General features: G+C 44.7%; 6 protein-coding genes across 6 annotated transcripts; 5 read left to right on the top strand and 1 right to left on the bottom strand.

Moving 5' to 3' along the window:
• Window positions 1–605: 605 nt before the first annotated feature.
• On the top strand, window positions 606–3,479 carry SERLADRAFT_477740 (uncharacterized protein; the record flags this gene model as incomplete). The annotated part of the gene is made up of 13 exons (XM_007322987.1): window positions 606–755; window positions 805–953; window positions 1,005–1,099; window positions 1,148–1,259; window positions 1,311–1,356; window positions 1,409–1,498; window positions 1,553–1,636; window positions 1,685–2,178; window positions 2,231–2,346; window positions 2,402–2,534; window positions 2,589–2,678; window positions 2,738–2,858; window positions 2,909–3,479. 13 exons carry the CDS (start codon window positions 664–666, stop codon window positions 3,165–3,167), a joined length of 1,881 nt encoding a protein of 626 aa, XP_007323049.1.
• A 720-nt stretch (window positions 3,480–4,199) lies between these two features.
• On the top strand, window positions 4,200–6,992 carry SERLADRAFT_358187 (uncharacterized protein; the record flags this gene model as incomplete). The annotated part of the gene is made up of 15 exons (XM_007322986.1): window positions 4,200–4,520; window positions 4,573–4,653; window positions 4,705–4,775; window positions 4,825–4,889; window positions 5,010–5,068; window positions 5,137–5,234; window positions 5,288–5,388; window positions 5,444–5,455; window positions 5,515–5,556; window positions 5,615–5,645; window positions 5,709–5,897; window positions 5,962–6,025; window positions 6,078–6,177; window positions 6,229–6,593; window positions 6,649–6,992. 15 exons carry the CDS (start codon window positions 4,453–4,455, stop codon window positions 6,863–6,865), a joined length of 1,563 nt encoding a protein of 520 aa, XP_007323048.1.
• A 160-nt stretch (window positions 6,993–7,152) lies between these two features.
• Window positions 7,153–7,628, bottom strand: SERLADRAFT_452981 (uncharacterized protein; the record flags this gene model as incomplete). The annotated part of the gene is made up of 1 exon (XM_007322985.1): window positions 7,153–7,628. One exon carries the CDS (start codon window positions 7,534–7,536, stop codon window positions 7,336–7,338), a length of 201 nt encoding a protein of 66 aa, XP_007323047.1.
• A 56-nt stretch (window positions 7,629–7,684) lies between these two features.
• SERLADRAFT_442440 (uncharacterized protein) lies at window positions 7,685–10,137 on the top strand (the record flags this gene model as incomplete). Its single annotated transcript, XM_007322984.1, has 16 exons — window positions 7,685–7,752; window positions 7,810–7,890; window positions 7,945–8,015; window positions 8,066–8,120; window positions 8,168–8,195; window positions 8,246–8,304; window positions 8,356–8,453; window positions 8,511–8,611; window positions 8,680–8,691; window positions 8,744–8,785; window positions 8,844–8,874; window positions 8,947–9,141; window positions 9,203–9,266; window positions 9,328–9,427; window positions 9,486–9,850; window positions 9,909–10,137. 16 exons carry the CDS (start codon window positions 7,685–7,687, stop codon window positions 10,135–10,137), a joined length of 1,599 nt encoding a protein of 532 aa, XP_007323046.1.
• A 290-nt stretch (window positions 10,138–10,427) lies between these two features.
• SERLADRAFT_442439 (uncharacterized protein) lies at window positions 10,428–12,333 on the top strand (the record flags this gene model as incomplete). Its single annotated transcript, XM_007322983.1, has 5 exons — window positions 10,428–10,700; window positions 10,747–10,954; window positions 11,018–11,232; window positions 11,298–11,627; window positions 11,683–12,333. The coding sequence occupies 5 exons, from the start codon at window positions 10,428–10,430 to the stop codon at window positions 12,331–12,333; spliced, it is 1,677 nt and encodes a 558-aa protein (XP_007323045.1).
• A 3,718-nt stretch (window positions 12,334–16,051) lies between these two features.
• SERLADRAFT_411195 (uncharacterized protein) lies at window positions 16,052–16,675 on the top strand (the record flags this gene model as incomplete). Its single annotated transcript, XM_007322982.1, has 1 exon — window positions 16,052–16,675. One exon carries the CDS (start codon window positions 16,052–16,054, stop codon window positions 16,673–16,675), a length of 624 nt encoding a protein of 207 aa, XP_007323044.1.
• Between the last annotated feature and the right edge of the window lie 3,287 nt (window positions 16,676–19,962).

Here is a 19,962-nt window from a genome sequence, read left to right as displayed (position 1 = left end):
CCCATAAGCTGCTGATCGATATTCAAAGCCAGCGATGTTTCAAATTTATCTCCGTTTTTGCACCGTGACGAGGTTTCGACTCAGCAAACAATGGCAAAAAGCTACAATGTTACACTAATAGATGCGGTTTCATTCGCTGAGGCTATCGAGGTTTGGACGCATGTGAGCACGTCAATTGCACGCTTCTGCTGAGCATCGATGACGGTCAAATGCATGGTTGCCGTCTTCCAAGAATGGTACCGATACCTGTCAACAACGACAGACTGGAAATCTATTCGATGACGTCCATCTGCGACTGCATTTGATAGTACGTGAGATGTTCTATTGGGCCGGGCCTGGCCGGGCTAAGTGCCGAAATTGATATGAGCGTGTCAAGATGGAAGGTGCGACGTCGACACTGCATTTGGCCGGTTCAGGCCCAGCGCGGAGGTCGGATGGAGGTGGGGAATCTGGGGTTCGATATATTAGGCGCTGTCATACCGGAAACATCAATGGGATCATTCAAATTCAAACACCGACGGAAAAGGGGGAAAAGATGCCCCACTTGTATTGACGGCATGTGGGCATGATTCAAATAGTGTTGGCAGTGCGGCGGGACGCCTTGCAATATATAATCAACAGATGGCATGAAGTACTCGTAGCGCGCCTTTTCCCAGGTTTCAGATGTCCTCCTCCAACGAAGAGAAAGTCGCCCATGACACGGTTGCTCATGCCGAGCATACCCACCACCTCGATCCAAAAAGCAATCTAGTAGCGTAGGTTATATTCCTTCGATCGACGGATTATCTCTCATGAATCGTCCAGGAGTGCCAGTGCTAAACTTGCAAACCCTTTGCGTGGCATCCCCTACAATCAATTAATGACGGATGTCGAAATTTTTGCGCAAGAGAGAGGTCTCGAAGACATCGTTGATGAACTTAAAAAAGGGGCTCTTGTCGCCCAAGACCCAACTGGTACGGTTTCCACCATGTTATTGCTACTTAAACTGATTTTCCCCCAATCAGCTTTGGATCATCATGATGCGTTTACCGAGGAGGATAAACGGGTGCTACGCATGGAGGTGACCCATAAGTGGACACAGACAAAATCATTATACTATGTGAGTATCTAGCGAAGTGTGGAAAACCAGTTGCTCATCGCCTTATAGATGGTATTCATGAGTTCTATGGCGGCGGCTGTCCAGGGAATGGACGAGGCCGTCATTAACGGTGCTCAGATCATCTATCCAGCGCAGTTTGGTATTGGCGATCCGAATAGCAGTACGTTTCTCGTGCGCTGGTTTCAAATTTGACTGTCTCACATGGTCGCAGAGCGTGATTCTTGGCTAGTTGGTCTTATCAACTCTGCTCCATACCTGTGAGTTTGTTTGCAAGGTATTTGTGAGAAAGAAATTTGACACAAAATTTAGCTGTTGTGCTGTCATTGGCTGTTGGCTCACCGACCCTCTGAATCGGTGGTTGGGACGGAAAAAGACCATTTTTATCACTTGTATGATCAGGTTCGTCTCATGTATTGGTTAGAAAATTCAATCGTTAACACGCCAGCTCCTTAGTTTCCTTACATGTATCTGGAGTGCCTTCACCAACACATGGTGGCATCTCTTCATCGCTCGCTTCTTCTTAGGATTTGGTATTGGGTACGCCTAGTCCAATCTGTGGGTCATCTCATACTAATGATGTTCTAGACCAAAATCCGCCACCGTTCCCGTTTATGCCGCTGAATGTTCCCCAGCCGCCATCCGAGGCGCACTTGTCATGATGTGGCAAATGTGGACTGCGTTTGGTATTATGTTTGGTGATCTCCTCGATGTAGCATTTTACTTCGTTCCCAACAAACACAACGCAACTGGACTCAACTGGAGATTGATGTTGGGTTCTGCGGGTATCCCTGGTCTCATTGTTTGCTCGCAAGTTATGTTCGCCCCCGAGTCCCCTCGATGGCTTATTTCCAAAGGTCGATACCATGATGCATACAAGGAACTTTGTCGACTTCGGCTCGGAACGGTGCAGGCCGCCAGAGATCTGTACTATATCCATGTTCTCCTTGAGGCCGAGAATGAGATGAAGAGAGGCAGGAACAGAGTTGTTGAGATGTTTACGATTCCAAGGAACAGGAATGCGGCTCTGGCAAGTTGGATTGTCATGTTTGGGCAGCAATTCTGCGGTGTCAACGTCATTGGTGAGTTTTCCAAGACGAGACTGCCTACAGTTATTAACCAATTTTGATCTAGCGTACTATTCGTCGAATGTATTTGTTTCCTCCGGGTTTACCCAGGCCTCTGCGCTTTTAGCTTCCTTCGGATTTGGTTTAATTAACTGGGTCTTCGCGTTCCCCGCCGTGTTCACAGTATGTGATCTCATTGATCAGACTTTCACCGTGTATATTTAACATTAACCTTTAGATTGACACGTTTGGACGTCGTAACCTCCTGTTGTTCACATTCCCTTGTATGGCCGCCTGTCTTCTGATCACAGGTTTCTCTTTCTGGAGTACTTCCGATACGCACAAACTAGCTGGTGTATCACTGGGCATATGTGAGTTTCCTGAGCTGTTTAGCTCAATATACCGTTAACCTGAATATATATTAGACCTCTTCGGTGTATTCTACTCCCCAGGAGAAGGACCCGTGCCCTTCACCTACTCTGCAGAGGCCTTCCCCTTGTATATTCGTGATATTGGTGATTTCTTAAAATTGACTTGCGTGTACTTCTGCGTATTAACGGTGCCGCTTGATCAGGGATGTCATTCGCGACGGCAACTACTTGGTTCTTCAACTTCCTCTTGTCGATAACGTGGCCCTCGCTGGTTCTGGCTTTCAAGCCTCAAGGTGCCTTTGGTTTCTATGCCGCATGGTGCTGGTGAGTGCCACCACATTCGAGATGTTTTCGTTTTCTGACTAGTCGAGCAGTGTTCTATGGTTGCTCATCTTACTCTTCGTTCGTGAGACGAAGGGAAGAACACTTGAAGAGTTGGACCAAGTCTTTTCTATCCCCGCCCATGTGCATGCTGCGTATGGACTCAGACAGATTCCATATGGCATCAAGAAATGGGTATTCCGGCAAAACGTTGAGCCTGAGAACCTTTACACTTTCGAAAGCGAAGATTCAAGTGTGGTTGACGAGAAGGGACAAAGAGAGTTGAGAGAGGATTATGAAAAGGCGAGCTAATAGCCTTGGCCTTTGATTCTTCTATTATCACCGATTTTGCTCTCTCCCGTTGCTGCCACGAGTCTTTGACGGGTACATATATCATAATTTAGCGTCTCTCTTTCTCTTTCAAACTGTTTGTAGTGTAGCTGCTCTAATGTTGGCTCGTATTCATGCATTTAATCTAGCCTTTCTTTTTCTTTTTCTCTTTCAAATTGTTTGTAGTGTAGCTGCTCTAGTGTTGGCTCGTATACATGCATTTTATCTGTTGATACTGTTTCCAGTATGTGCTGCATAATAAATATATTGACTCGCAATGGCAGCTTTCTTGGTTAGAGTATGCTTTTTGAGATTTTGGATAACAGGCTCGACGGTGGGGCATAACAACCTTGGAAGGTTTTTGAGTTATCAAAGCAGGTGGTTCGTTTCTTTTTTGTGGTCTTCTGTCCCTCAACTTCTGATCTCACAAATCTTCTGATATTCGCTTGAAATTTTCAGTGCGACAAGATCAAAGTTCTAAGATGGAACCAGACTGTACGCGTTTCCAATGCGAAACAAGTGAGTCAACGAGTACATATGTTATCTAGACTCTCCCGAAGCCTAGTCTCCCCTGGGCATACCATTTAGGAGGAAGACATATCAATGACCCGAAGCCCCATGCCACATTCCGGATTTCATCGGACCGGTTCAGTTCACTGGCAACTACCGCTGGGCACGATCAGCGGGCACCCCATGCAGAACCTCCACACCATCCTTTACTCCTATAGCAAAGAACTCGATGGTGACCGGTAAAAAGACCACATGGGCAAGACAAACCCAGACCTTGACAAAAAGATCATCACCATCGAGAACTTGAAATAGAAGGGGCAGCGGGCAGATCAGACTTGTTATGGTAAGTACATCGTACCCGTGCGTTTGGAAGAACGGTTTAGCAGAGTAGGCACCGGGACGCGGGGAGCCTAGTATTGATTATGGCGTTTCAGAAAGAGTTGATGCGTGCTTGCTTTCAGTCTGTCATCCTCAGGAAAAGTCGGAGGACAGCAAGTTGCTGTTCCGTCATAAGATATTCACCTCTGAGGCCGGCCCGGATTGGGAATGCACTCGTCCATAGTCTGGGGCCGCACTTCGAGCGTCGGAGGGGATCACGAGGAGCAGAAGCTACCCGACCGGACAACGTAAACAATATCAGGGGCAGACCTTGCTGTACTGCTGTGGTGTATATATTCCGCAAGGCAAATAATTTCAAGAAAAACTATTGTGTTCTCCCTACTAGCACAAGCGCTGCCATCCAAGACGAACTGCTGCGATGGCACCACTGGAAGGGAAACGACTGTACTATACTATCAATTTAGTAGCAGGCTTGGCGATTTTCTTGTAAGTGAAACCTTTCTTGTTCGTGTCTGATCTATAATTGTGTATGCTGTAGCTTCGGATATGATCAAGGGATGATGGGTGGTGTTAATACATCACCAGACTATGTAAAGACTATGGGGCTAGGATATTCTACGTTCGTGCTTTCTTAATGTGTATTGAATAATGCTGATCGTTTTGTTAACAGATATGAAGGCCCTTCACAAGGATATGTCGTCACGATCACCAATCCCACTCGTCAAGGGGGTATAGTGAGCAGTACGTCCGCATTTTCTTTGCTATCTCGCTATACTAAGCCTACATTCAGTCTATTACTTCGGGACTCTGATTGGCTGCTTAATGGGAGGTGTTATCGGAGACAGGTATGGTGCCGTATTATAAAAGTTGGTATAGCGGGTCGATGACACAAAACTAGATTGGGCAGAATCAAAACAATGGCTATAGTACGTTCGTACACGTATATTCGAGTTTATTTTCTAATACCGAGGAAAGGGAAGCATCTGGGTCCTCATTGGCGCGGCATTACAGTGCTCCTCACAGAATCTGGCTTGGTATGACTTCTTGTTTTACATTACCTCCCAAAAACTTACTGGAATGCCCTGAAAATCTCGTTATACAGGATGCTTTGTGCACGCGTCATCAACGGAATCGGGACAGGTCATTTGAATGCTATAGTTCCAGTTTGGAGCGCAGAAGTAGCAACTCACACTTCACGAGGTGTGTACTTGTCGTGTACTTGGCTACTCATGCTGATGAGTCTCTTCTACAAGGGGCTTTCATTGCAATGGAGTTTACACTCAACATATTTGGAGTGGTGGTAGCTTATTGGTTAGAGTTCGGCTTGGGTTTTGTCGGCGATGGCAGCACTCAGGTAAAATCTCACTTGATCTATGAATATCTGAAAATTTCTTACTGTATGCGTGTAGGTACGATGGAGGGTCAGTGAATTCACACTTTTCTGCATGACGTGGAGCATATAACTAACCTGTGGATGTAGTTCCCGATAGCGTTTCAGATAATCCCAATCGTGTCATTCATGGTAACTATATCCAGTGCACTTATACTATCTCAGGGAAATGACAGCTTTATATTCGCAGATTGCACTGTTGTGGATGCCCGAGTCTCCGCGTAAGTACAGGTTTTTGATACTATCGTCCCCATGACATAAATCTTGGTATTTGACACATATAGGGTGGTTGGTAAAAGCTGGTAGGGTCAAGGAAGCGGAAGAAATCTTACGGCGCATCCGCGCGACCAAGTCAAATGATGCTGAAAGCGATGCACGCATTGAGCACGAGCTGAATGATATCACTGAGGTTGCTGTGCTTGAGAAGAAACACGCTAGAAGGAACTCATACTGGTCAATGTTCTGGGGCATTGGTGAGTTCAGAAATCTCAACTCTACCCTTGTATAACAGACAGGTTGACCTTGTGCCGCATATAGGATCGGGAGACCTCCATATCGCTCGTCGAGTGCAACTGTCTATATGGCTACAAATTGTTCAGGAGTATGTTAACCGCCCTTCATGTTTCCATCGTTAACCAGAATATAATTTGCAGATGGGTGGGTATTGCTGCTATCACCGTTTACGCTCCAACTATCTTCGCAGAAGCTGGATACAGTCCACGAAAGTCTCAGTGGCTTTCGGGGCTCAACGATGTATGTCAATATGCGCTCTCCCCCATTTCTTTTGCTGATATGCTCTCGAAGATCACGTACATGCTAAGTACATTGGTGGCGGTGGTCACTATTGACCGCTGGGGACGACGGGTTGGTCTTTGGTGGGGTGCAGTAGCGCAAGGCACTGCAATGTTTCTTGCGGGGGGTTTCGGTCGCCTTCTGAAAACCTATCCAGAGCGGGCGAGCGAATATGGTGGGGCGTCTGCATTCTTCATATTTGTTTACACGGCTGTCTTCGGGGCGACATGGTTGACCATTCCCTGGGTGTATCCAACGGAGACGTTCCCTCTTGAGGTTCGTGCGAAGGGAAACGCGTGGGGTGTCGTAGGATGGAGCATCGGGAATGGCTGGTTAACGTTGTTGAACCCTGTAATGTTCAATAGCATCCACGAAAAGTAAGTCTGCTGATATTAATTGCTGTGGGATATAATGACGAGCATTTTGGGGCAGCACGTTGCATATATTTGGTGCGATAAACTTCTTATCCATCCCAATGGTCTGGGCATTTTATCCGGAAACTGCGAATCGGACTCTGGAGGAAATTGATTTGCTGTTTGCGAGCAAAAGTCCATTTGTGTGGGAAGAAGAGCGGCACTTCAGAGAGCTCAAGGAGCTTGGAGTGGACACAAGAGAGGACCATGTATCCCCAGATATAGGTAAAGAATGAAATCTTGTAAGCAAAAATCAATTTATTGTTGTTGCAATCTATCGGGGCATCTTGTTGCGATTATGCACTTCCTCTAGAGTAGCGGAATGTATGTATGTGGAGTCAATGGAACCGGTATACTGGAGGATAACGATAACGAACGAGTCATTTCGATTGTTTCCATCTATCACTACAAGACGCCATTCGCCCCCTTTGTGGTACGGTAGGGTTGTAGTACAGTCACGGTGAAGAACTGGCACAGCCGAGCTCCGACATCAATTCAGTATCCGACTTGTCGCGGTCAACTTGGTTCCAACTTGCATGGTCCTTGCTGTTCTACTATCTTCAGGTTACAATTCACATGCTTAGCTCGTTAAAATATTGCGTATCCTGAGGTTTAAGGGGGCGCTGAGAGCTAAAAGTTGAATTGCTTACGTCGGGAGACCACAAATTCTGTCTGAAGACCGCTTCGGACCTGGGGCCATGATGAATCATCTATCCTTCACAGTATTCTTTCCACCATGTTCATTCGCTAAAGATCGCGTCAAAAGTCGCAAGATTAGGCATTCACTCGTTAAGGAAGTTGGAGAAATCGGTGGAACAACGCTATACCGCTTCTTGGCGCTTTTCCTCCCAGGAGGATCACAAGGTATCCGGTCGATGTATGCCTTTATCACTGGACCGATATGCATCTAGCCCATGCCAACCGGATTTTATTCTTGCTATCCGCCCTTGATTCTAGGAAGACTCGCTTGTTATCTGTGAGAACAAACTCTGGCTGGCGTTGACGTGTCTAATCGACTGGCATTACAAGTCTAACCTGAACACACTCAAGTTGACATGGCTCCGCTGAAAGGGAAGAGACTCTACTACACGATCAATCTTGTCGCTGGTTTGGCTATATTCTTGTATGCGCCATCATGTTCTCTGCTGTGGAATTTCTGCTTACATATTTGGATTTTCAGTTTTGGTTTCGACCAGGGAATAATGGGTGGTATCAATACATCTCCGGACTATGTTAAGACAATGAATCTGGGTTATTCAACGTGCGTGTGTTTCATTTATTTTATTTTAGCAGCCCAAACCATCTTCTTTCACAGGTACCAAGGGCCCTCAGAAGGCTATGTTGCTACGATTACTAATCCCACTCGACAGGGGGGTATTGTTAGCGGTATGTGGACGTAAAGCAGCTCCATGCCGTATATCCTAACTCGTGGATAGCTTACTACCTGGGGACACTCATGGGCGCTATGATAGGAGGGGCGATTGGAGACAGGTATATCTACCGATATGAATGCCTCATTTGGTGCTAATTTTGACAAGAATTGGTCGACTGAAGACTATGGGAATTGTGCGTCCCTTTTAGTCGAATTCGATTGATCGTTCTTTTAAGTCGAGTAGGGAGGCGTTTGGGTCCTCTTCGGGGCTGCTCTGCAATGTACTTCTCAGAATATGTCATGGTGAGATCTCCCCAATATATCTGAGTTTATGCACCAAAGCCACATATGCAGGATGATATGCGCGCGTATCATCAACGGCATTGGCACAGGTCACCTAAATGCTATTGTTCCTGTGTGGAGTGCAGAGGTTGCTACTCATACATCGCGAGGTTCGTGTGCTACCCTCCCTTCCGTTTTGCACATGAGAAGTGTATTGGTGACTATAGGAGCCTTTATTGCCTCGGAATTTACACTAAATATATTTGGAATGGCACTGGCCTACTGGCTGGAGTTTGGTTTGGGATTCATTGGTAATGGAGACACACAGGTAGGGCTTTCAGATTTGGTAGCTCGTGGCTTCTGCTAATCAATTATCTACGCATTAACTTTCTGCAGATACGGTGGAGAGTAAGAATTCGAACCTGAGTAGCATCAACTCCTAACTAAATGGACATTGCAGCTACCTATTGCCCTGCAAATCGTTCCAATCCTTGTTTTCATGGTAGATGCTCAATGCAAATAATGCTCTTGTTTCCTTCAGCTGATGTTTTCATTGGTAGCCAACATTGTATTGGATGCCAGAATCTCCTCGTAAGTCCAATTTCATCAACTAAATATAGCTTCATTTCGTTGTAGTCCTCATCGCTGTGTCTATCTTACTAGGCTGGTTAGTTAAAGTTGGTCGTATTAGTGAGGCGCGAGTCGTCTTGCAGCGCGTTCGGGCTCGCGCTACGGATGACAACGATTCTGATAACGTTCCGAACATAGAGCCAGAACTTAACGACATCACTGAAACTGTCGCGCTCGAACACAAAAACGCCAGAAAGAGTTCGTACTGGTCGATGTTTTGGGGCACTGGTAGGCGTTTTGACCCTCTGTATTTCTGTCGGCCGCTCACAATTCGCCTTCATACTCTCAGATTCTGGTAATTTGCATATCGCACGGCGCGTGCAGTTATCGGTTTGGCTACAAATCATACAGGAGTGCGTTGTTTGCCTATGGGTTTTTCGATTTACCTGATTGTGTCATGTGTTTAATGCGCAGATGGACCGGTATTGACGCTATCGCGATATATGCCCCAATACTCTTCTCAGAAGCTGGATATAGTGCTCGCAAGGCACAGTGGCTATCAGGGCTCAATGAGGTATGAACAGAACCTTTTTAATGCATTTTCGTCATTGTAAACGATTTACGACGACCAGATCACTTACACCCTTAGCACATTGATGGGTGTATTTACAATAGATAGATGGGGACGTCGTTTTGGGCTGTGGTGGGGCGCAATCGGACAGGGCATTGCAATGCTACTGGCTGGCGCGTTTGGGAGGCTACTCAAGACCCAACCTGAACGAGCTTCGCAGTACGGCGGAGCAAGTGCGTTCTTTATTTTTGTGTATACCGCCATTTTTGGCGCAACGTGGTTGACGATTCCTTGGGTATACCCAACTGAGACGTTTCCCCTGGAAGTGCGTGCGATGGGGAACGCGTGGGGTGTTGTTGGCTGGAGCATAGGGAACGGGTGGCTTACCTTGCTGAACCCTGTCATGTTCAATCGAATCCACGAAAAGTTAGCCTTTCCCTGGACTATAATCATCATCGTTGTGCTCACCGTTTCTCGCACATAGTACGTTCTACATTTTTGCTGTAGTGAACTTTTTATCTATTCCCATGGTTTGGGCGTTTTACCCTGAAACGGCCAACCGGACGCTGGAAGAAATCGATCTGTTGTTTGCGAGCAAGAGCCCTTTTGTGTGGGATGAAGAACGGCATTTTAGGGAGCTGAAAAGACTGGGACCAAAGGTGGCTGATGACATAAATAAAGAAGAGGGAGAAAAAGCAGCAGTCGAAGTATAGAATGCAAGTACTGTGGTGATGTGCTGTTGTTTTGCATGTTGTATCCAGTATGACACCTGTTATATCTGATTACCATCAACAGTACATTCGAGTTTAAGTTACCAAGTGTCTAGTCGGACCCAATAGAGGTGTATCTACTCGTGCGTTGTACTAAGAATTAGCATCCCTCTCCTCCAGCTCTTGCGAGCCTCCAGTGTCATATGTTATGCTTATACGATACGATACTGAGCGAGGTGTTTTCTTACGGTGAGTTCTTTTTTCTTCTCCACTATGTTTGCATCCTCTCTGCTATGGCTCCCCTCACAACTACTCGTCTTTCTCAGTCTGTTTCCACAGGACTGGGCCGTCACCTTGTTAGTCCACGCAAACCTCGAGGCAAGCGGAAATCACAAGTACTTTTCAAGATGCCATTCCAAGATTCCAAACGGCGTGAACTACTGGCCAACCTGGAACGGTTGATGAAGGGTGAGGAGCCTGAGCCCAAACCCCAACCATCGTCGACAAATCATGTAAAAACGGAAGAAGACTCCACTCTGGATATCTTCGGACGATGGTACAAGCTTGTATGTCGAAGAAGGTGATCAAGCTGAACGCTCAACCGTCGCCAAGCTCAAGCGCCCTAAAACTCTCGAGCTGTCCGCTAAACGTCTTCATGGCAGCTGGAAGAGATTAATACCAACACTCATTAGGCCCCAGTTGGACTATCGCGCAAGGACATTCGGCAAGACTGTCGATGCTCCTTTGGAGACCCTTTCCCTGTGTACCAAACGTTGCAGTCCTCACAAGCGGGTCCCAGTAATCTGTCTGTTTTTCGATCGTATGTACTTGCTTCTCTAGCTTTTTTAAGTAGTACTCACAGTTTCTAGTTTCCCCTCTATAGAGATACTCAGCTGCCCATGTTCAACCCTTCCACAAATCCTCGTTCACCACGGCCTCTTTCCCACAGCACCATCCCAGCCTCGCTTGGCCATCTCAATCGAGCTTCTATCATTTTATCGCGCCCTTTTCGAGCGATCTCGTGGCGCGACCAAAGCCCTTTCCTCCGCTCTCCATACGCATTATTGGCGGAGAGGATTTAAAATGACGAACTCACAGGTATGTGTTATGGCCATCTTTATCAAATGGAAGACTTATCTCTGTCCAGGGGGAGCTCATCCAAGAACCTTTGCGACGCAGCCTCGGACATGCTGTACAATGGTTTCGACACCTTGCAAGTTGAGATCGAACGGCACGTCGATAATACGATGCAACACGGCCGCAATCCGCCGCCCCCTCATGCAGAAATCATACTGCCCTCCCACATAGACACGCCCCCGCCTTCTCCTTCAGACGATGTCCCATCGCCTCGTCAGGCTTCTGTCGAAGCTGATACAGTCCCTTCAGCAAGCCACATTCCGCCCCCGCCTCCGGAAAACTCCCGTACTATTCACCCCCCTCCCTCTGTGTTGTCCAACAGGCTGAGAGCCATTGAAGAAAACCGTGTTACTATAGTGAGTCCTTACAACCAACATCTCCCTCTGCCTGTTGACGCATAATCCACTGCAGCGCAAGCAAGATGGTGAGGGCTTTTCTGCGGAAGTGGCGCCGCGGAGAGCAGATGGTGGATCCTATCCCTACTATCGCTATGCGCCTGACTTTGTGCATAGGCCATCGTACCCCCCTGACCCCTATTGGCAGGAGCTCCGCCAAATGCCTGGACCAATGCACATCGCTCCCTACGGTCACTACTACCAACATGGTGCATATGGTGTCGAAGGGACATACCGCATGCCATTACAGGATGCTCCAGGGAGTTTTCTGTCCCCCTATGGTGGTATGTATGGGCGTAGTGCCTCTCACCCCTACATGCACGGGTGGGACACTCCCCAGCCCGACTTGCATCGACGCGGCACTCTTCACGAGGGCATGCACGGACGCATGTTTTATCCTGAGGCTGGCTCGTCTTACAGTATCAGAGAGCCAATGTTGCCTGGTTACTATTACCCCGAGAGCCAGCGTGGAAGATATGGTGGGCGTATACCATCTGCGCCTGTGAGAGGCTTGCATGCCAATGAACCCGCGCTTATTCCAGGATCATCTGAAGCCCGTGTACCGCCCACTGGACGAACAGCAGAGTTCACGGCTACTCGCCTACCTGCTGCTCAGCCTAAAAATGATGTTGCAAACGGAGATCCCGAGAACGTGAACCTCCCGTAGGCATGCGCATCCAATTTCTCGTGTCGTTGGTATTCCGAGGTTCGTGTTTTCATGTGCATGTGGTTGAACTATCTTATGTATTCTTGTAGATCGTGCTTTAGAGTCTTGTACGTGCGATACTGATTTCATTTTTTTTTTGGTGCCAGATCTTCTGTGCCGTGTTTGAGATCTAAATCTTAGAATTGATGTATTACAGTCTTGGTGTTAGAAGACGAACAGTATACTTAGCAAAGTGGGTACAGTGGTGGGTACAGTGATATGTACAGCATAGTTCTGGGACTCTATGGATGGTGGTAAGAAGAGCAGCTACGGAGATACGTAGGATGAGATAACATAGGGAAGTGTTAGAGTATCCCAGATAACCAAGCTTCGACGTCCACACAGCGATAGCCCGTGGGAACGATACAGCCACACTGCTCTAACCTTTGCTATGAGTCTAACAGCTTGTTATCGTTCTTCTCGTCAGCATTTATCCTAGTTTGATTCGCCTTCTCACTAGCATACCAATGTCATTGCTCTATCTGCTATCTTTGCTTCTCGTTGGGTCAATTTCTTATCCCACAGGCTACCCTCTTCATCCCATCACACACTTCCTGTGGCCATTTCCTACTGGTGTTTCAATGTCGAATCCCAGTCGGAAACGACAAAATATATACCGAATCACATTGAATTTCGTCGGATATTCAGTGTGATTCGGTATATACCTTAAAACTACCGTAATCCTAGATTATTTTCCAATGTAAAAGACTCGTATCTAATCACAGCGATAGTAAAGTTTTCATTCGATATAATTAGATTGTTGTGGTCTTCACAAATAGCCAGATATCCGAATCAAAACAAATCACATTGAATTATAGCTAATTACAATTATACGAGTGTAAACAAATGAAAATGAATTACAGTAAATTAGACAACACCAAACAAATGGAAATGGATGAACTTCACATAACCATACACATATTCCTCCCGCTCCCTACACATGGCTGTTGTCGTGCCGCTACTTTGTTTTATGACCCTTTGCAATTTCTATATAAATAGATTGTTAGTAAGAAACATACAATAATTGCCCTTACGAACCTTCATTGCAACTTCAGGGATGAATTTTTGAGTAAATTAAAACAATATCAGCTAAACAAAATAAAGCAAATATACAAGGACACAAACCATTTCTTCCTCGAGAGGAAGACACTTTGGTTGGGACTGAGAAGGAGGAAGAGGAGGACATGGTGGTAAGAGAACAACAGACGATGTGAATTCAAATATGATTTCATTTCATTGACTGTGAGGAATCGATTTTTCTTATCGCATTCCCGTCATGTCGTGGTTAGCAGACTCAATCCCCGTCACTCCTCTTGCCCTTGGACTAGAGATTACAGCAGGTGTCTTATTACTTTTATCATTTTTCTTCTTATTCTCTCTTCACACTCACGTTCTATCGTACCTACGACGAGGTAGACTCGTTGTCGACCCTCGAGAAGATATCCAGATGACATAGTCACGATCCAGTGCTATGTCTGGGAATACTTTGGAGGAATATTGATAAGCGAAGAAGGTTGTGAGTCAGCGCCTTCTCATGGGCTTACTGATACAGCCAATCGTACATCCCTTACCAATACGCTTTCTCGTACGATTAGTAAAGACGATAGATCGGACCACTTTCTTCCTTTTTTCTTATTGGTTAGCTAGCTGGTCAGACCACTTTCTCAGTACTCCCCTTTCTCGGTCTGACCATCGTCGTTCACTATATAGAGAAGTACATACTTGATGTATTGTTCTCCAGTTCAATATTAGTTTGGATTTGCGCTCTTACCGATACTCTTCATTCTCATACTCTGATTCACCGCCTTCAAGGAAGGACTTGACCAGACATTGGGCTTTGTTATATAGCTTCGTATTTGTTGCCTGACATTGACGTAATAGTCTTATGTAAAACACTACTGTGCAGCGCAGTCACACATTCACTGCATGAATGCGTAGAATCAAAGTCGAGCTCATCAACTTGAGTCTAAGCTCATCGAATGTTGCTCTCAAATAATTGTGGGAACTTGTTTTGATTAGATTAGATTCGGTATGAATAATGTGACTCTGTGAGATTCTATCTAATTCAATACAAATTGTGTCGTTTTTTACTGGGGTCAAATGGTGTGACATGAGTAGTGGTGCTACTATCACGCATTACATTAGATGTCAATGACTTTTTTTTATTTCATTCATGAATTCCTAAATTCTAAAAAGCATTCTCACTAACCTTTTCTTTGTCTTTTCTCGTGTCAGACACAAATGATCATCTTACAGCGCTGCAACCCTTCATTCTACCCTGCTTCCCATCTGGCTAACATGCGTGTTTCTTGCTTCTATAAATCTACGTAGGCAACTATATCTTCTTTCAGGTCGGACAAATTGCGACCTAAAATAATCAATTCCTACTTACAGTGTCCCCCCTTGGCGCACATTGGAGTAGGCCTGGAGAGGAACCAGATAAGATTGGAGGCATTAGTAAGCTGTTATAATTGACGTACCAGTACCTACTTACGCTTCACCTTTTTCATAATTTTACTTTTATTTTTCCAAGTCACATGACCAGTCATGTGACCATTTACTTTACTTTACATTTTCGACTTTTCATAGTCACATGACCAAGTCATGTGACACAACACCTGACCAATGTCTAGACTCATCATGTGACTAGTCACATGCTAGACATCAGACTTTAAACTTTATTTACAACTGTACAGTACCTCATATATTTTAGTATATATACAGGAGCAATACATGGGGAAGGACTCAGCGAGTCCTCCTGTTGTCTACCAACAACTAACTTGTTGAAACCTAATGGGTAACCACTCCCACCTCTTCCTCTTATTTTGAGTGTTGTTTTCATTGTGCTCCAGTGCCCCAAGACTGTATCTTGTTGGTGTTGTCACAGGAATAGTTAGTAATGCAGCAAACAAAAGACATACCTAGAATGGAGACGGGAATCGACAAACAGTGCAAACTTGGACGCTGATTCACCTGAATACTGATGAAGGACACAAAGCGACTGAAATTGACCGGGTAAATTGGACGAAAAAATGGGGAGATCAGGCAAAACCGGATGCAGGAAAACTATACCCATTAACACCAGGAACAGCACTGGCTGGGTCAGGAGAGTGCACAAAGTGCGGATGGGGAGGCCATAAAGGACATCAGTGCTATCATAGAAGGACGGAACTCCCAGCACTTGAGCAACTCTTCCGATGGACGGTGGAAATAGAGCCAGCAAGCATCATGATCGTCACCGACAGAGGAGAAATGGAAGTGACATGGGATGAGTGGCAAGAGCAAGAAACGGCGAGAAAAGGAAAGGGGAGGGCTTGAAAGCAAGCGGTGAAAGTCACTCCCCACAATGGAAGCTGTCAAGAGATCAAACAACGACCACAGTGGAAACAGAGTTGACAGTAGGAGAAAAAGGTCAAACGGACACTAAACAGAACAAGCAGATAGAAGTGAATAATGAGTGCGTAAAGGGGAGTTGTCACATGTACATAAAAACATTAACAGTATCCTACCGATACACTCAATCGATCCAACGAATGAAAAAGAAACTTGTCATCTCTTCAAACATATGATTACATTGAAATCAATACAGAACAAGCACGAAAACCTATTAGCCATAGTAAACGATGGAGCAATGAGGAACACGATAGATACAGCAGTATAGGCAAAAATAAAAGGAAATATGGGGGAATTGAAAGAATCAGGAATGAGAGGAAAGACGGTGAATGGCACTGTGTTAAAATCTCAGGGAAGATGGGTTGGAGTAGTCCAAATCATGGACAGAACAACAGTGATTGGATTTGGAATCTTCGACTCAGGAGGAGCCTTTGAAGTCCTACTAGGGAAACCATGGTTAATCAAAAGTGCAGCAGTACATTTTTACAAGAACAACACACTACAACTGACAGACGACAAAGGCACTATAATACTGCAAAGCCATAATAAGATGCAGAAAAAAGAAGAGACCATGACAAAGAAAAAAGACAAACCACCAGAACAAAAACGTACAGAGGAAACTGAAGGAGAAGAACAAACAAATACAGATGGAGGAGACAAACAAAAGAAAGAAGATCAAGCTACAAACGACAAACAGAAGTGGGACAGAGGGGGGAGATTGAGAAGGAAAGCGGAAACGAGGATAGAAGCAGTGGTAATGGTAGGTGAGAAGCAAGAAATCGTTGGCAAGAAAGAGAAGAAGTTGAAAAAGGACAAAGACGAAAACGAAGAGATATATGCACACCTTGCAAAAGTTATCTCCAGAAGGGAATGGAAGAAAGAACGCGAGATGATAGGAGAACTAAAATGATTAGCCACAATGTATGGAAGGAAAAAGAGAGATTGGAGAAAGGAAACATCACCAACAAGGAGACAAGCAAAAAATGAACAAGACAAAGTGCAAGCATTCTTGATGCTAAAAGAACAAGAAGAAGCCCAATGAAGTAACCGATTCAACAAAGAAAGGGTAAAAAAGATACAAGAATTAATAACAATTAGACAACAAATGGAAGAAGACCAAAAAGCAAAAGTACACACATTGATTGAAAAGTACGCTGACGTGTTTGCATTATTGTTAGCAGGAGTACAGCCAGTGGCATCATACATACATAAATTGAATCTCCCACCAGACGTATCAGGACCGACGAGACTGTGACAGAAAATATTGACGGAACCACAAAAGGAATGGTTGTATGCAATGCTTGATGACATGGTAGAAGCAGGCATAATACGGACAATGTCAGCAAACAAAGTTAAATGGGTCTCAGAGGTGAACATACTACCGAAGAATAGTGGAAAAAACAAAACAAAACCCGAAGAGATCAAACGGAAAGCAAATGAAGTGTTAGTGAGAGCAAAACTACCTCCTAAATGGATAGACATATCAAAATCAGTGGCACAACGACAAGAAAACACGAGTACAGAAACAGTAAACAATCGGAAAAAATGGGGGCTTACATTGAATTTTATCCCATTAAACAAAGTAACACCAAAGACAGTATTTGATATAGGTGACCTAGAAGGAAAACAGATGAAAGTGGCCGGAAAGAAATGGATAAGTGTCATGGACTTTCACGCTGGATTCTATGCAATACCGATACAAGAAAGTGATATACCATATTTGGTGTTCCACGTACCAGGACGAGGTTACTACGCGTACCTAAGAATGCCACTTGGACTAATGGGAGCGCCAAACACATTCAATAAAATGATAGCCGACACATTTTCAGATATGATCGGAAGGGACTTTGAACCATGGGTAGACAATGTGCAATAGCAGGGGATGTTTTTTGAAGAAAAGCTGAGTGTCATTGACAAATTCATGGCACAATGTAGGGAAAATAAATTATCATTAAACCCAGGAAAAACACTTCTAATTCATGGCCAAAGCAAAATACGCAGGAGTAATAGTATCGAAAGAAGGACTAAAGCCGGACAGAGCGAAAATTGAAACAATACTTGATTGGCCACAACCAACAACAGTGCACAACATATTAGGATTCCTAGGACTCACAGAACATTTCAGACCTCTAATAGCAAACTATGCAAGGATAGCACAACCAATGTTGGGCTTGATAAGAAATATCAAACCAAGTACGCCAAAAGGAGCAAAACAACGGAAAAGAGTGTATAAAAGAGCATTAATGGACATGAACATAAGAGATAAGTGGGGGGAGGGACAAGAGATAGTATTTGCTAGACTAAAAACAGCACTGACAACAGAACCAGTCTTACGACCACCACGGTGGGACTTACCGTTCACAGTAACAACAGACAGATCCAAAACAGGATTTGGTGCTACATTATCACAGAAATGGCCAACTACAACAAGTGATGGGAAAACAAAAGTAGTAGAGTATGCCATGGCATATGCATCGAAACAAACATCAATGTCGGAAGAATCATACTCACCATATTTACTGGAATTCGCAGCACTACACTTTGCGTTGGGAAAATTCAACAAATATATTCACGGACAACCAATTGTAACAGACTGCAAAGCTCTTTGGGGCATGTTGAACAACTCAGACTTATCAACAGCGCACGCAAGATGGAAGGAAAATTTAATTGGATGAGACATAGTTCAGGTCGTGCATCGAGACGGCGAAATTAATCAAGCTGATGGACTTAGCAGAATATGGCAAAATGCGAATGATGTTCCAGGCAATGGGAAAGAGTATTCTGTCACACCAGAATGGGACATACGAACTGGAATAGCTAATGATGTTTTCATTCTAACCCCAGACAACATTGCAGAAGAAGTACTACAAAGATATAAAAAAGATAGGTACTCCGCAGAGATAGTGGAATGGCTTATTACGCTGACAGCACCGCCAGAATGGGGATGAGGAAGAAAAAAATCAGTTAAAGCACGAGCAAGTTCATATATTGTAGAAGAAAAAATGCTGTGGCAAATAGCAGGGAAAAACGGAAAAAGAGCACCTAAAGTTGAATGCATACCAGGAGACGAAGGACTTGAACGAGCAAAACAATGCCACCAGGAAGGAGGACACTTTGGAAGAGATTTGTGTGAAGCAGAATTGCGACGGAAATTTTTCTGGCTGAACATGAGGAAAAATGTTATGAAAGCAATTAGCAAATGCACCAAATGTAAAGCATTCAGATCGCAACACTTAAACGCACTATCAAGTCCTATTACTCGCTCACGGCCATTCCAACTTGTAGCAGCTGACTACTTATCGTTGCCAACAGGATATGGGCAATATAAAACAGTCCTATTGTACATAGACGTGTTCTCAAGATTTGTCTGGGCATCAATGTACAAATGCTCGGGCACAGGAGCATCTACAGTACAGGGACTAACAGACATATGCAGAGGTTATGCATCTCCCAAACAATTGATGACCGATGGAGGATTGCACTTCGATTGCGATGAAGTGACAAAATGGTGTAAAGAAGAAAATGTGGAAATAATATGAACACCAGCACAATCTCCCTGGGTCAACGGACTAATTGAAGATGCAAACAAAATCTTAATAGGCCGGCTAAAACGATTGTGCACACCAGGATACAAAGAAGACGAAATAAATTTTAACATCAAAGCAACACCAACAAAATGGCTATTATACCTACAACAAGCAATAGCACAGATAAACAACAGGGTACTACCTTCGCTAGGGTACAGCCCTCGAGAACTAATGTTGGGAATGGTCCTAACGGAAGGAGAGAAAGTAAGCAAACCCACAGAAGGCATAAAGACAGTGGAATGAAGAAACAGCTGAAACGCACCTAGCATTTGTCAATGGAGTTGAGCCGAGGGTTTTTTGAAAGCACTGGAGCATGTGAAGAAATGGAAGGACACTTTTGATAAGAAAGTGCGACCAGTAAACTTTAAAAAGGGGAGATTTTAGTCCAAATATTCATAGGAAAAGAAGACACTCACAAAGTTACTAGGAAACTTAATGGTGCAATGGTCGGGGGCCTATGTGCCTCATAAATAAATGGGAAAACTCATACGGGGTACAAAGGTTAGAACAGACAGAACAGGAGGCGGGGATCTAGACTACATGCAAGATGATTACCACCGGGTCTACCCCGAATTGAAGGGCTCACAAAGTTGGAAAAAAATGGCGAAGG

The sequence above is a fragment of the Serpula lacrymans genome, assembly GCF_000218685.1.
Source record: "Serpula lacrymans var. lacrymans S7.9 unplaced genomic scaffold SERLAscaffold_14, whole genome shotgun sequence".
NCBI classification, from domain to species: Eukaryota; Fungi; Basidiomycota; class Agaricomycetes; order Boletales; family Serpulaceae; genus Serpula; species Serpula lacrymans.
Note: the sequence above shows the minus strand (reverse complement) of the source record. Positions and strands in the feature narration are given on the sequence as shown.